The 16828-nt window shown below is 41.5% G+C and overlaps 1 protein-coding gene across 1 annotated transcript in view; it reads right to left on the reverse strand.

Annotated features, from left to right (window-relative positions):
- Positions 1-16608, reverse strand: part of vat1 (vesicle amine transport 1) — a 35670-nt gene extending 19062 nt beyond the window's left edge. Inside the window, exons 1-2 of the mRNA XM_007558051.2 lie at positions 15910-16608; positions 9153-9360 (exon numbers count right to left, since the gene is read on the reverse strand). Coding sequence (XP_007558113.1) covers positions 9153-9360; positions 15910-16320 — 619 coding nt within the window. The 5' untranslated portion in view covers positions 16321-16608. The remainder of the gene's footprint in view (positions 1-9152; positions 9361-15909) is intronic.
- Positions 16609-16828: the final 220 nt, after the last annotated feature.

Here is a 16828-nt window from a genome sequence, read left to right on the forward strand (position 1 = left end):
ACACATTAAAGCCTGTTGTTGTAATGTGATGTGGTGTGAATAAGCTGTATGAGGAACTGTACATTATTTTGAGCCTGTTTTTAGTCAGACTGTACCCGTTTCTGAATCCCATGGGAACAAACTCCCATGCGTCCAATCACAAGACTGCAGAACTGTGCCAAGAGCCCCTCAGTCCCCTCACCTCCAATCAGACACGCACATCCATACATACACACATTGCAAAGGCAAGATAAGCTTCCTTCCCAGTTAGCTGCTGGTATCTGCTAATCTTCACAAATATGCAAGGATTAAAATATTAGCCTTCAGTTTCTGCATTTACTTGTTTTTCCCCCAGATTTACATTTTTCCCCAGCATGTCCTCGGAATCGAACCATCTCTCTTCGGAGGTTACGGCTTAAAACTAGGAACGAAGAAGAAAAGGCAACCCAAACCAATACTTGCTGCTATTTGCAGTTATTCTCCTCAAGATTCGATTTAAGTGTTTACGCTCGAAGACAAGGACGACCCAAACATTCTCCACCTAAATGGAGCACAGAGGGGGTTTTGTCTTCCCCCACAATCCTTATGTTCTTGCATTTTGGCACAAATTGTGCTCCACAACATGGCTGTTAGGAGCGAATTGGAATTTTCCCCAAAAAACGCACAGAAGGAATCCAGATCGAGACTGAGGCCGCTATTATTGCTCCACACCCAGTGGTTCATCAGAAAGAGGGAGGGTGGAATGGACAGAATGTGCTAAAATCTGTCAATCAAACAAGGAAAATGATATTCTTGTGTTTATTTCCTGAATAAATGTGACGATCACAGTGCTGGCTGTTTGTATGAGGGCCGCCTGTGATGCCAGGTGTTGCCATATTGTTACCGTCAGCACCACTAGACGGCTGGCTCTTCATCGCAGCTCTCCGCTTTTCTTCTTTTTAGCATATTTTTTTCAACGTATTTGCACATTTCCTCCCAGACTTGTATCTTTTCTAACCTATCATTAGGTTGTGGTGGTGGCTTGCAGAAAGAATGAAATAAAAACATGGAGCAGAGCATCTCTTTTTAGCCAAACTCCCAGTGGCAACATTACAACACGGACAAGCAAATAAATGACCGTTTCATTGCAGATGGAAAAGATTGAGCACTGTTCAGATACTAGTGCTAGCATAATGAGAGGAGCTACAGTTGGGTGTTTGTGAACGTGTACTTTTGAGGTATTACACTGCATTATGTAACGCTGTTGTTTTTCTTGGGTGCGTGCGGGAGTGTGGGCTTGAAATGCAGTTCAGTGTGCTCTCTCTCTCTCTCCCTCTCTGAAGGTGATTTTCATAGAGGAAGTTCATTTTTAGTGACTGGGTGAGTGAAGGAGGCCCTTGTAATTTCCTCCGTTAGCATTCTCATATCATATGTCAAATAAAACCACGAGCTGCAGAAAACTAATATTACAGACCTGCACGCAGAAAGAAACATGCACAAACTCCTTCCCTGTCTTCATGGTTGCAAAAGCTGTTGCACACAAGCAGGTGTCCTAACAAAGGCTTCGCATCCACCTGTGATTATGTGGTGGCAGGGAGGGGGCAGGGGGTAGACGGGGTCAATTGTCAAAAACTGCAGCACTGAAAGCGCGAAGGAGAAATGTGATTGGAGGGCTGGGTTGGAGGTTGCCCTGGTTTCCTTCCACTATCAGCGCAGCTGATCTGCCGCCGGCGATGGCAGGCCCAGGGAACGCAGAGACGGTTCAACCACACAGCCCAGGCTCCCGCTCAGTGGTCAGAGTGGATTAACATTCGCTAAACTGGGGTAAGGAAATCATTCTCAGACACTTTTGTCACAGGCTAAGAGGAAAACTTCATCCCTAGAGTCGTAAGTACAAATGAGCTGATGCTCAAGCAACATGAGACTGAATAATAAATGAGAATAATAGCATATCAAAGACTCCAGGGAGGAAAAACAACAAATACATTGTTTCATTTAGTTCCCAACAGGAAACAAAACAGAACTTTGAACCATTCAGCCCTAAAAACATCTTTGACTTGTCATTTTTACCCCCAAACACATCTGCAGTCAGCCACGCACAGAAGACAGAGACGCCCGAGGCCCTGCCTGCAGGGTTGACAGCAGCCATGAATATCCACACCAGGCTGCAATTCTCATTTAGCAGAACCAAGACATCCAGCCACCTGTCATACCCACTTTACTTTAATTTGATGTTCATGGCGGTATGATGGATGCGTTTAAAGCAAACTCGCAGCAAGTACAGTGCTGAAAACATTTACTGGTACCTCTAAAGATGCACACAAATATTTTGAATCAGAAGGATAATCTCCCACTGGAAAATTTAAGAGAAATCCAACCTTTGAGTCCATTTGAAAGATTTACTAAGCCTCGAGTTATTTCTTTTACACTTTTTGCTCTTGTTCAGTTCACTGTGAAAGTCTGCAGTTTTGAAATGTTAATGTCCAGGTACTTTAAAGAGTTCATGTTGTCATTCACTCTAACAAAGTTCAGCTGAAAGAGAAACAAGCCCACAGCATCACAGATCCACTACCATGCTTAACATACAGGAGGTACTTTGACACAAACTCACCCTTGGTTCCTAAAAGAAAGTTAATTTTTACTCTCAAGGGCAAAGAGCTAATGGTTCCAGTTAAAGTTCCAATAGCATATTGAAAACTCTAGTAAGCATGTAGCTGGTATTTACCTGCTTACTGTTGCTATGGGGACTTTGACTTCAAGCTCCTTATGGAGATTTACATTTTTCCCTTTTTTTTGCTATGGAATGACAAGCCAATATTGGGTCTTTGTCAAGCTCACAGTGTGAGTGAAAGAAATGGGATTCTAGGTCATCTGATCTTTATCCTCCAGAAAAACAGAAAATTCTGGATTACTTACATCTAGGATTGCACAATAAATCGATTTTATCAATAAATAATGTTTTTCCCACAACTGTGCTACTGCGATTTCCATTGTTCAGAATGATGTTAGCCCACCTAAGTCTATCATATTTTTTTTTTAACAAGGATGTTAGGAGCTTCTATTTATTATGACTTTGAATTCAGGCCAGCTCACAGTAATGATTTGAATAAAAACCTTTTTTTTATGATATTTTCTCTTTTTTAAGGAAAAAAGTGAGGGGAAAAGTGGATTAAAATTGAGAATTTAAATCTAAATTTAAATTTAAATTGGCAATGTTATTTTCAAGCCCTAATTATATCCATTTTAATTGTATTGATTGTTGTTTTTTTTTTCTATATCACACGAGATGCGTACTTAGAGCGCAGGCTTGAGGCTTTTCAAGCAAATGAGCCAAAAATGAAAAGACTGTGTCCTTGTAAAAAGTTTACAACTTTAAAGATTCAAAACTACAAAAAAAAAATGGTAAGAATAAAAATTACTTACCAAAAATTAATAAAAATTACTCTGCAGATTAATATTAGCAAGGACTTAGGTCCTTTAGTTCTGACCACACGCAGTAGCTGGAAGCCTCTCGCTTTAAAACCTGGAAGCTAATCCTCAGCGTAACCCAGTAACTCCATCCAAAACCTGAAGATTTCAACCAGAAGCAGCTGATTAGTGGAACTCATGAATGTTAAGTGTACGGATATGCTGGTGGATTTTACCGATAGCATTATTTAGCGAGCCAAAGCACCTTACATAACTCTGGCAATTTCGGAAGCCAAAATATTAAGAGGATGTTCACTCCTAATCAAATTATGCATTCTCCATCTGCAGCACAACGGCACTTCATGTTGGGCTGCATTTACTCCAGAGCTCATAAATTAAGCAGAACCGGACGTCATCTTTGTAAGCAGAGGGTCCCAATATGCATGCAGGAATGAGTAGAGTGGGTGTGGTGGCTTGGTTGGCGGGCCGGGCCTAATAAACATCAGGACTAGTTCAGGGAGAGGTCAGAGGAAAAGCAGTTGGCTGCGTACAGTGGAAGACCCACGAGATACATCCAAATGTCGTCCAGCTTTCCCCCTCCGCCCAAAAGCCCCTGGGGGGAAAACAAAAGGGAAAACGTGCACACGTTCCCAGATGACGAGGGACCGCGGCACGGATATGGTCGAGGGTCATGAGGAGGGAGACGAGGTTACGGAGGGCTGGAGGGGTGTGGAGGCGGGCAGTGGAGGATGCAGATGTGCGGTGCGGCGGAGAGGAGAGGCACGATGGGAGGAAATACAAGAAGCCATTGTTTGGAGAGAAAAGATAGGAACGGAGCCACGAGAGAGGCAGCTGAGGATTATTCACCACAGACATACAGAACACCAGTCAGACATTCCCAACTGGTCACCTGATCGGGAAAGGTCACCATGCTTTTCAGGAAGGGATGTAGTTTATGTTGAGGTGACATTACCTGCAAACATAGAACAATGGAGAAGCTAAAAGCAACTGAAGGGTGACGCATCATCCTTCTTGTAGAGGTTTCCACTACAGAGTTCAGCAGGGCGGAGATGCAAAAAAGACTTATCAATGGAAACGCAACTCACAAGTTCCATGACTCTCAAGCTGTATTACAATGACCACTGGAAGTGTCATCTTTCGTGGTAATTGGAGAAAAAATCTCAGTTCCATCTTTCAAAGGGAGCAAATTGCAACGTCAAGAAACAGTATTGATATTTTGTCACCTTTAATGGTCTGAGATTGTTGAACAAATTAAAGAGAAAAGATAAGCTGAGTAAATACTAATGGCTTTGTTGAGTAAAATTTGCATTTATGACATAAAGACATGATTCAAACCGACCTAGCATGATGTAAAAGTTGTTTTTCTTTTGCACATTTACAAATTTTGGCTATTCTGTTAGCTCAGGCTATTTGATCAGCTAAAAACAGGTTGTTATTCTCAGAGTGTTACTCTGTAATGACCAGCAAAGTGAAAAAGTAATATTTTGTACAATTATCACATTTGCTTACAAACCTGTGCTGGGTTTCACACTTATTTATTCTGTGTTGTCTCCTTAGTTTGTATGTTAAGATCAAAACAATAAAGATATGTTAATATAATTTAACTGTAATAACAAATAAGTTTCAGTACTGCAGCATTAGGAAGAATTGATGCTGTCCTGGTTTTGAATTCAAATATTTATGAGAATATAATGACATTATAAAAATGTCATTATATTCAAATGTCATTATTCAAGGGTAAAATCTACCACTTTTATATCGGTACATATAAGTATGGACCAATATATAACCTTGTATTTGTCTATATGTTTTCAGAACAGTAAATAGTTGCAGCTTAAAACTCTAAAAAATCCTTTATCTCTATCAAAAGTAAAAGTAATAATTACCTTTACAGGATTTCAAATTAAAGGTTATTAATGTTAAATTCATACTTTTGTTTTATTTGCCATTTTGTAAATATATTTTTGCTTGTGCAACCTCTAAAATTCATAAATTATCTGCACTAATTGTCAAAACATGTTTTGAGACACAGCTTACATTTTTCTACTCTGTTTACAATAAATCATCTCCTTAACTGAAAGCTTGAGGGGCTTTGGGGATTGAAAGAAGCCGGATTATTTCCCCAAAGCGATCACATCAGTAGATTAATTTGTTTCTAGAACAATCAGGTCAGTCAAGAAACACAGACAGGATGAACAGCCGCCCCCCGCCCCCCTCTATCCCCATCCCGCCTCGAGCGCTTACTAGAAAGCTGCGAGTTGGGAGTACGTGGCTGCAGTGATAAGAAGCTGTTGATTAAGGCCTTCAATGAAAGATTGCACTGCATTAAATCATGATGATTACCACCGCACCCTGTGACTGCGGGTGAAAAAAAAAAAAAACATTACTGCCCGCCTCTCTTCGGCACTACTGTTACTCCTCATCTGTGCAAATCGTTCACAAGCTGATCTCATCCGTGAGCTCAACATTTTATCTTTATTCAGCCGGAGAGCAAGATGTGTTCGGGAACGACAGACGCATAAATCTGCTTCTCTTTTAGCTGGACGTACGACTCAGGAAGTCTTGAAACGGCGTCACGATGTGATGAAACCATTAACCCCAGAGAGGCAGCAGGTAGCGCCGTGCTCCGTCAGACAGGGTGTGTGCAGAGTTTGTGGCCAGGTTGGAACTTTTACGCCCTGATTATCTGTAATTATTGTTTCTCAAAATTACAAAATACGAATGCATAAAGAGAAAGAAGTAAACTTCTTCTTGGAATGGTTGTAAAAGAGAAAATAAAAAAAAAAAACAAAAAACAGGAATGTGTGGAATTGGGGAAATAGCGGTGGTGTTCCACATCATCATCATGTGATACTTAAGTCAGATAAATGTCAAATAAATATTCTTATGTAACTTCAAAGTACGTGCAGGGAATAAGAGCACCATTATTAGGAAAGGTTACAGCACCAGAAGCTTTAAATGAGCGTTTGAGGAAAGCCCCATTAGGCCGAAAAATAAACAAGACTGCAAATTACCGAGAGAGGTTGTGTTAGTCCGAAAAATGTAATTATTCTTTTTCAGGCAAAAACTAATTTATTTCACTACAGAACCAGATTAAACAATGAGTTACCCTGAAACGTATGTAGATGTATTTATCATTTTATGAAATAGAGACTAGCACAAAACGAGACAGCAGTTTTCTGGGATCTATCTTAGAGTGAAAAATGTTTAGCTGGATAAAACACAAGAAGATAAACCTGACGAATCAGGTGAAATAAGGAAAACAGCTCAGATTCTTCAACAGATTCTGGCTGAAAGCTGCCTAGACGTCTAATGGTTCTGCTTTTAGCCCGATGGCAACAGTTCAAAACGTCCGCAGAGAGGGTGTGAAGAGCGTCTGACAACATTCGGAACCAAATTTAGGTTCTGAAAAGAACGTAGAGACTCTAAAGATGTTCTCAGCTCCCCTCACAATCTGCTGCAGGACAATAACTGTTGAAATGCAGCGTCAAAATCCCAACTACTGATGTTCTGAGGACGCCTTACAAAACATAACATAGGAGCAAAATACAAACCATGTATTATATTTTGATATTGCTTATACTGCTAATGTTGCTATATATGTGGTTGCTGCCACAAGAGTTGAAGAAAAGCATCTTTAAAAAGGTTTTTAGTAGCTGAATGAAGTTTGCCAAACTTACTTTATTAACATTTTCTTTAAAACTTGAAACTTACTAAATTAACTTTAAATGTAATTTCTTGTGACTGATTGTTCTTTTTCTTCAGTGTAGAGTTTTTTTTTCTTTGAAACCAATGGTTTACTTTTTAAAACTTTCAAATAAAAACAGATTTCAAACTTTGGTTTATTGAAATTTAGACTCAGGTGAGTAAATTTTAATCGTCTTCGATTAGTTTTGGTAATTTGTAATAAGAGATTTAACACTCTACTACTGATTCTGTACTTTTTTTTTTTTAAACCCTCCCATGTGCTTAATTTTTTCTGGCTGCCACATAGATATAACATACACATAAGCGTTTCTTTATACGATTCATGAAAATAACTGCCATATCGGGGGATCCAGTTAAACTGAAATATGTCAAGAAATGTGACTTCTTTTAGTTTGAAAGACCTGGTTCAGAAATACAATGAAGCCTCCTTGCCATTTCTTTTATATCATCACATGAAAGTTCAGCGCAGACAGGCCGCCTCCCAGCCTCCTTCAATCTCTGGTCTTGTCACAGCAGATACCTTTGATCTGTCTAATCAGTGAACATCAGGAACCATTTTTGACAGAATCCTGGGTGGAACATCTTCTCCACACACAGACGCTCAGCATCCAGCTCCATGTGAACCCCAAGATGCTGGAAGCTGATGTTTAGACGGGAGCTGGGAGGGTGGGGTTCTTTCCCACACAAGGTATGAAGAAACCTTGGAATATGGACGTGCAAACAATCTAGGCATGTGTTTTTGCAAAGCTAATGTCCGTCCGGACAGCTGGAGAGCAAAGACTGGCAGCCTTCCCTGAGAAACAAGAGGTGATCCTCTGCCTAAGCCAGCAGGAAGAAGAGTGTTGAACCACATTTCCAGAGTGTTCCTCCTATAGGGAGCGTATTCTACACAGAACGCTGCAGCATGTGTTCTCACAGGGGTGAATGACATCAACTGGATATGATATGATAAACGCAAACATTTGGGATTCCTAAAACCGCCGGTCCCACAGCTACAGCGCTGCTAGCTGTTGATGTAAATTGCAGAATGCTAACACTTACAAATGAATTCCTGTCAACGTAAAGGGACATACGCACCTGCACTGGCAGGCTCCCAAGGCTCTTTATCATTTTTTTATTTTTTTTGTTCCCCATCGAGAAAAAGGCCAGATTTCATTATGTGCTCTGAGCCATTTACACCCACACATGCTGTCCCAAATCTAAACGCTCCATTCCTAGATCCTCCTGCACATAAAAAGTGGGAATGAGAGGCAAAGTTATAATTTAGAAAACAGGAACAATATCCTTTAACTGATAACCTCCTTATTCCAGCTGGCCTGACACGCACGCACGCACACACACACACACACACACACACACACACACACACACACACACTAAAAGCTTTCAGGCTCATCGCGCCCCCAAACAGGTGCCTGCTCTCCCTCAGTCCCCATGTTTCTTCCATCAACTCAACCATTCTGAACTTTGACCTGAAAGCACAGGTGACAGGTGTGCTTGCATTAGTGCAGTCATACTGGGAGGAAAACACTGAACTACATCTCACACCAGTGAACAGTGGAACCTTTTCCAACAGCTTTGAGGTCATTGCAAAAACAGATGCAGGATGCCAAGTGGCCTTATTGCATTAAGGGTTTTAAGCTTAATGCAATTATGAGAGTTTAGTATTTTTTTTATTTAAAACCTGTGTTTTCATGGTATGACTTAATATTCCAATATGGACTATTTGAGGCCATTTAGGGGTTCCAAAATGGGAAATGAGCTTTTAAGATTGTGCACTTTGTATGTTAGCACTGGTTTTATATCTCCATGCAGCTTTTGAGTTGTTTATTTATATTTTTACACCAACCTGTAAAATTATCACAGAGACATTTTGTAAATTATAATGAAAACAATTTAAATGCACATGTTCAGCAGAGCGAAAAAAAAAAAGAAAAAAAAAAACATTTAACTTTCAGTGTTTAAATTTCCATTTCACTGAATTCATACATTTTTAGTTAATCCTCACATGACTCTGTTAGCAACTGACTGGAAACATGTGTGAGGCGGTGCTGTACCTGCAGCAGCATGGACCAGGACGCTCTGGTTCGGCCGCAGGTTGCCAAAGTCAAACAGCATCAGGTAGGCGGTGATGTAGTTGACTGGGAGGGCAGCTGCCTCCTCGAAACTCATCCCGTCTGGGATGAGGAAGGTGTGGCTGGCTGGAACCACAGCCACCTCCTGCCACAGCCCAAAGCGGTTCAGCACCATCACCTTGTCACCAACCTAAAAAAACAAGACGGCGAACGATGAGACGGACTCACTGAAAATCAGAAAACAAATGGTGCCGAGGAAACATTTATTGTCTTGGCTCGTAATTCCCTGTGACTCGCATCCTAGTAAATGCATAAAACGACCCTATAACTTTTAAAGCAGTGGTTCTCTGGAGTTTTAGCTGTTACTTTTCTAATTTCCTGCATGAGTTGGCTGTGCAGCAATGATATTGCTAGCTTGAGCATAAATGGAAACACCTTGCAGTGATTTGGGACAATGTTGTTTTAAGGCTATTTATGTCCAATTCTTTTTTTTATATAATACTTAGTATGTTTGATTTAAAAAAATATTTATCATTTGCTCCTGCTTATGTGTGGATCCCTGGATGTTTGTGGTTTAGTTTTTGCTCATTTTTTCTGTGGGACATAACTAGAGCACTAGTTTAACCTAACCTTTATTCAAAAGAAAATTTAGCTTAGAAGCTGAAATACTTTGGCTGGTGTTTGTAAAGCAGCCAGGAAAGTAGCAATCAAATCCTTTGGCACTGATTGGTTTTACCCCCCCACCAAGAGTGGCAACAAGGAAAGCGATGGGGGCTTACGCTGTAGTGCCAAGATAGTTTAAACTATACATATTCCACACTAATATGATATGACAATTGACAAAAATGTTACTTTAAGGCTGTGGAAAAATAAGGAGTAAAATCATGAAGTCATTGGTGTCCTACCTGAACTGTTTCTTTGATACATTTGTGAAAGATGCAAATTGCATGCACGCCTGGGAAGAATGGGAAATATAGTTTGCTCAGACAAGGTCATTTGCTGAAAAAGAAACACTGGGCATGCAAGGGTGCAACCATAAGTAGAAAATAAAATTAAATTTGTATGGCGGAGAACATGGACGGTTTCAATGGCTCAAAAGTCATCAAGAAAAAAGTAACAAAGTACCCAAAACAACACGTTTTTTAAAATAGAAATAAATGTGATTAGGGATAAAAGATTAATCATGATGAATTGATTGTTGAAATATTGTCAAATAGTTTAATAATCAGTTAATACAAACTCAACATATTTGGGCCAGTAATTAAGCCAAAACTGTGCAAAAACTATATACATTTTGCATTGAAGATAATAACACTTTTGTCTGTAAACATGTTTTTTTTCCCCAATACTCCTAAAGTGTCATAGCATTCACTAAAGGAATTATTTGAATTATTTCTCTAATTAAAATAAAGGAATTGAATAATTTGTTTGCATCATTAAAGTATTTGTCTTACTCTAGAACAAAGGTTTACGTGGTTAGATGAAAAATCTGCAGAATGTAACAACTTTTTTAACCATTTAATCATCAGAATAAATCAACAGAATAATCGATTACTGAAATAATTGTTAGTTACAGCCCTTAATGTAATTTTCACCAACAGTTTTGGTTCCTTTCAATTTTTAAAAGCAACGTGTAGCAACCTGCACATTCCCATCTCCTCAGCACCCAACCTTTCCTTATCAAGGCAGGATCCTCAAATACACAACTGTCTCTTTCCAGAAGAATGAGCCATGATATAAACTTCCCCCCCAGCCCCAAAACCAGCCAATCAGGGGAGCTCACTCGAGGGACAGAGGAAACAGAGACGACAGCGGCATTATAACTCTCTTCCTGTTTTCTTCCTCCCCCCTTTATCCAGCCCTCCCAACACAGCCTTCCCTCCCACCCCGTTTCCATTCTCCTCACTTTTTCTCTTCCCTTCTTTCTCTTTCACTTCCTGAGTCGTTTTCCTCTTACAACTTTAGAACGTCTTCCTTCCCCTTCTTCAGTTCCCCTCCGTCTCATCCTGTCTGTCTTGTGTGGCGCTCCTGCTTTCATCCCCAGCTCCTCGTTTTGTTGTCTTCTTTTTTCTTCTTCTCCCCCCTCCTTTGTGAGGAGTGTCCCCCTTCCATCCCTTCTTCTTCATCAGCGTAACAGGACAATGGGGCCCATCTTCTCCCCTGGCTTCTCTCCACTCATCAGCCTCCCTGCCAGATTCTTCCTCATGGCTGAGCATAAGACAAGCCCTCTCCTCCTGGGAACAAACTCTCTCTCCACCTGGACCTCTCTAATGGTCTGGAGGGAGCCATGCGTCTCGCTGTCAAATCTCTCCAATTAGAGAGATTCCCGTCTCGTTCTTTCCGAGCCCTCGACTCGCTGTCATTTGGTTTACTTTCTAAACTATATATAATTTAATTTTGTTGCTGTCGCTTGGTTTCTTTATTCTGTCTACATCTCCATCTTTTTTGTCAAGGCGTTGGAGTCTTCAAACTCATCAAGCTCACTGGATAATTGGGGTGCAGTGCGGTACAAAAATCGATATGCGGGGGAGTTCAAGCTTTTACAGGGAGAAAAAAAAACATGACTCACTCAGTCAAAAGGATCTGCCACCATTCTTTCATGCCCATGCAAAGCATGTGAGTTACTGTCAGTCATACAGACACATTAGTAGGAACATTCAAAGGCAAGCAAAAAGGCCTTGTGACACTTCTGTTTCAACATCTTCACAGCGTGACACAGAAACAAGCAGTCACTTCTTGCATTTCCTCTCAGCCTTCTTTCTGAGCAGTCTCAGTCGGGGTCAGGAGCGAGGGGGGAGGTCACCGAACAAAGACACTTCCAGTTAACTTTATATGAATAGACTTAATCAGATGGTGATTCAATTTTGGGGTATGCAGCCCCCCCCGAGTCAGCTGGCTTTGTAGTTCGGAGCTTTGACAAGCTCAGCAAAAAATGTATAAGGGTGAACAGATTCCTTTGAGCCGCGTTTCTGAGTCAGGCAGAGTCAAAAAAAAAAAAAAAAAAAAGGTTAAATGTAACACTTTTGCAGCAGCACACTCAGCTGTGACTAAAGCCTGTGGGGTAACTGAGCTTTAAACACCCATCACATGATGTTAGGATAAACGCCAAACTCAAAAGTGAAACAATACGAGTCTCGTTTTGCATCAGTTCAAATATTTGAATTAGGTTAAATGTACTTTACTAACAAGTTAAATTTTATACTGGTTCATTTGCACATTTTCAAACTTTTGACACAAATATTGTGAAAAGAAATTAATTGGTTGAGTCTGGCTCATGACACTACGGTTAAAGATGACGGATGAACAGATTCTCACTGCAATGGATGACGCCAGTTTTTCATATACACCAAATGGACAGTTGCCCAGGATCAAACAGACGATTTATCGCAAATGATGTTGTCATTGCAGTTTTCAACAATATCACCACTGCTAGGTTGGTTAATATCATGCAGGGTTAATGTACTTAACATTCTGTATGAGTCCCAACCCCAGAAAGCCATTAGGCTGCAACATGTGCAGTCCGTTTTTTATTTTATTTTTAATTCTCACCTACTTTCATATTCATGTATTATTCTGTGAATAAAACAAATCTGGATCTACCAAAATGAATGCATTAATCCACTGCTGAGATGTTCCCAATTAAAAAGGGCTGCATCATGTGACCTGCTTTTTTAGCCTTTTGTGCAGGAAGAGCTGTGCAGAAAGCAGCTGAAACACTAGTCACTAATAATTATGATGTTCAAAGCAATTTTATGATGTAGAAGACTAACTTTTTTGTTCAATTTTAACACAAGATTAACTCAGACCGACCCGAGATATTTTTTTACAAGTTGATCTATCAACAAGTACATCAAAACAGAGAGCGAGCATGTTCGCGCTAGCTTAGCATTTCAGTAACATGTGCCTCATGAAAACACAATTGAAGCAAGATGCGTTTACTGAAGACTGAAGCTGCATGAAACTTTGACGTTTCTCTTTTACTATTCAAATGAATGTATCACCTCATCTCATTTTGCAACTGGACAAACAAAGTGAAAGTTTTCACCTTAGAAAATCAATTAAATTTTACCGTTTGCCTTGTGTTGTTTTTTAAAAGTGAGCAACGAGTCATCTTGCTTGTCATTCGAGGTATTCAGATATGACCAGCGGGTAAAGGGGGGTTTCTCAAGATGACTTGAGACCAGATAGATAGGGAAGGGGGGGGGATGGAGGGGGATGACGGAGGAAATACCAGACTGACAATGTGGACCGGAGGGAGGTAATTGAGAACATATGGATCAGATCCCTCCAAAACTTGCCAATGGAGAGTCTCCATGTTTTTTAAACAAGCCTGGAGGAAGTGCTCCTATTTGGCATCAGGGGAGCTTTGGTGTGATTTGTGATGTTTCCTCTCTCTCTCACCGCTTACTCTCCATTACTCTCCCAACAATCCCTCTTAGGTCATGTCGGGTGAGCTCACTGCAGGCTCACTCAACATTACCGAGGATCTGAATGAGTGCTTATTTTGTAAAAGTTATAGGATTACAGCAAAATATGAAATCTGCAAGACAAAAGAAGTGGAATCAATCATCAAACGAATAAGTGAGCCTGGATGGCTTGGATGTGTCTGTCAGGAGACATCCAAGCCATCCAGCATAGATTACAGTTCTATACCAAAGTTTATTTTCAATAAAGAAATCTAAATGTTTCCAATATTAATATCATAAATTCATATTACAATGTATTTTATGGTTCTGAGAGGCAAACAAATTAAAGAGTGAGAAATGTCAGAAAGATGAAATAAAATCCCATTTGATTTGCTGCATATGTTACTTAATCTGTTTAAAAAGCATCATGTGTTTGGAGCTTTCTTAGAAGGAAACACTCAGACACACCCATTGTGTGTCTTTGTGTGTGTGTGTGTGTGTGTGTGCGTGTGTGTGTCTGTGAGATGGATAGAGCAGCAGAGAGTGAACCTCCCTAAATAAAAGCTGCAACATCGTGGTCAGCAAATTCTCTCTGACTTAGAAGTAAAAAGAAAAAAAAACGGATCTCAGAGATCTCCAGTCATTAGAGGGATTGGCTCTTAATTCAATTAGCTAAAAAAAAAAAAAAAGAAAAAAAAAAGAAAGGCTGCCAGTGGATGTGGGAGTGTGATGACAAGCTGCATATGTGTGCGCGAGTGTGTCGTTTGTGACCTTTAAATCCAATCAACATCACTGACAATGAGGAAAACAGCAATAAAATAATCTGGGCTGAACTCTCACCGCCGCGTGCATCCTGCGCTCAGACGCACGCGCCACGCCCAGCCAGGTGAAGTCAGTCTGCTCGCGCTTGCATCACACATGTGCTAATCAGGGTGTTATCCGGAGTATGATGCTCAAACAATGCGAATCCTCACCGCTGTGTGTGAGAGGTGAAATTGCCTTGCAGAGAACGTTGCCGTGGTGATGCCATGCAGCCAGGAAAAGAGCCACGAGCGACCACTGACCTGTGACTCATCATGAAATGCAAAAAGACGCTAAGCCCCCCGTTCCCCCCGCCACTCAGCCCAACAATCTTCTTATAGTAAGATTTGAAATTTAATTATGCTATAATTATTGTTGCACATATATTCGAGCCTGCAGCCTTGCAGCTGTGAGGACAAAGACGGCCCCACTGCTCACACCTGACGGTGTCTGTTCCTGCCGCGCCTCGCCCTTTTCCACTCTGCGCGTTTGTGCGCCACCGTCGCTCCCGGTAACAAAAGGCGTCGCTGACTCCGATCTCCTCCACCGGTGTCAAACCACATCAACCACTGTGAGCTCCTTCCGATGACTCTCCAAAATAAATTGCTGCCTCTCCACCAAAAAAATCAAACGTCTTTGAATTCACAGTTGCCACTTACGCAGATTCTGGCACTTCACAGTGTTTGTTCCACGCCCCTCCCCTCTCCGTTTATGTTTCCTTTTTTTATTTTTTATTACGTTGCGCTGTTCATTCTAAGTATGTGTGATCAAAAACGGATCCAATTCGCAACGGACAGAGGAGAGCTTTAACTTTGAAGGCAAGAAACTCCAATTTCCTGTCTCGCCGCTTGCCAGCTTAATGCAGCGCTCCGCACCGTGGCGCACATCAAAGCGCACAGCAGCGTGGGTGCAGCGACGATCGAAGGCATCGCGTGGATTTAAACGGTCTTATTTAGCTTTACGCTTACAACACACGCAGCTTTGGACAGACAGAAACAACAAACTGCATCTTTGCAACTTATTTGCAGCTTATAATGGAAGTTGGCTTAAGTTGCAGCTTTAAAAAAATGGTGAGACAGAAGGGGCGACGCCTGCTTTCTGGCGGCGTTACAACTTGTGTCATCAAAACACTTTTTACAGACATTAAATGATTCCCGATCCGACAAAATAAACCAATAAACTCAACTTTTATGCTCCTCAATTATTCAGACGTGAGAACTAACTGAATAAGCTGCATATTATCAAGTATAGGGCAATCAAAATGCACAAACGGATTGTAATTATTGTTACGTTCGTTTAAAAAAAAATCAATTTGAGCCTTGAAGCTTGAAGTTCATTACATTGTGCCACTGACACAATGAGGCTGCGCTGCCGTCTCCGAGCAGCGAGTGAAGCCTGACACGCCCATATCTCCACAAAGCACCCCAAAACGAGCTGCTATTAAACAATATCCATCACTTTCGTATTAAAAAATAAACACAGAAACAAATATTCATCTGAATGCAAAGAATGCTGGAGGGATGTGCGCTTACTTTTCTGTCAGTCACTTCTTCCCCCACAGCCTCCACCACCCCGGAGCACTCCATTCCCGGGGTGACCGGCGGGGACGGCAGCCGGTCGTAGAGACCCTGTCTGGCCATCAGGTCGGCGAAGTTGAGCCCGCAGACCTTGACCCGGACGAGCACCTCGCCGGCTTTGAGCGCCGGCTTGCCCTTCTTCACCTGCAGCTTGACTTTATCATAGCCTCCGTAGCCGGTGAGCACCAGAGCGCGGTAGGTGAACGTCTCCTCCTCGGGGGCCTTCTCGGTGGTCGCCGCCGGGGTGGCCGCTGCCTCCGCGGACTCCGTCTTGGGCGGCTCGGCTTTGGGCTCCTCGGCGGGCTTGGTCTCCTGCTTCTGGTCCACGGCGTTTTGCTGCTGAGCAGGTGCGTCCTCTCCAGACATTGTTGTGCAGAGACGGTGGGGGGATTCTAGAAAAAAAAAATTAACTTTAAAAGGTTTTCTTTTGTTTGCTTGTTTTTACTTCTTTCTTTTTTTTCTTCTTTTTTTTTCTTTAGAGAATTCTGCAGCCGTGGACGGTTTCTCCGGGCGGGAAGTGTACGATTTGCTTTGCAAGAATAAAAAGAAAAAAAGTCAGAGTTTCTCTTTTCAGCAGTCTTGCATGGAGACACAAACCCCGACAAAGTGGGTTGATCAGTGGCTGTCAACGCCGCGCTCTGACTGAGAGTGTGAGTGGGGCGAGACGGAGGCAGACTGGAAAACACGGAAAAATGCAGGGATTGGCTTATGTGGCTGTCTGGGTTTGGCTGTTCGGATGGAGCAATAAATTAAGTCCATATAGCATTAAGCAGAGAGATCAGCTGGAGAAATAGTCACGGGGAAGCAAAGCCAAGCTTAATAAAGCTAAAACCTGCCTTAAAACTGCTGGCCAGACTATTCTATTAAAACAGTT

The sequence above is a fragment of the Poecilia formosa genome, unplaced genomic scaffold (genome assembly GCF_000485575.1).
Source record: "Poecilia formosa unplaced genomic scaffold, Poecilia_formosa-5.1.2 Scaffold94, whole genome shotgun sequence".
Lineage (NCBI taxonomy): Eukaryota > Metazoa > Chordata > Actinopteri > Cyprinodontiformes > Poeciliidae > Poecilia > Poecilia formosa.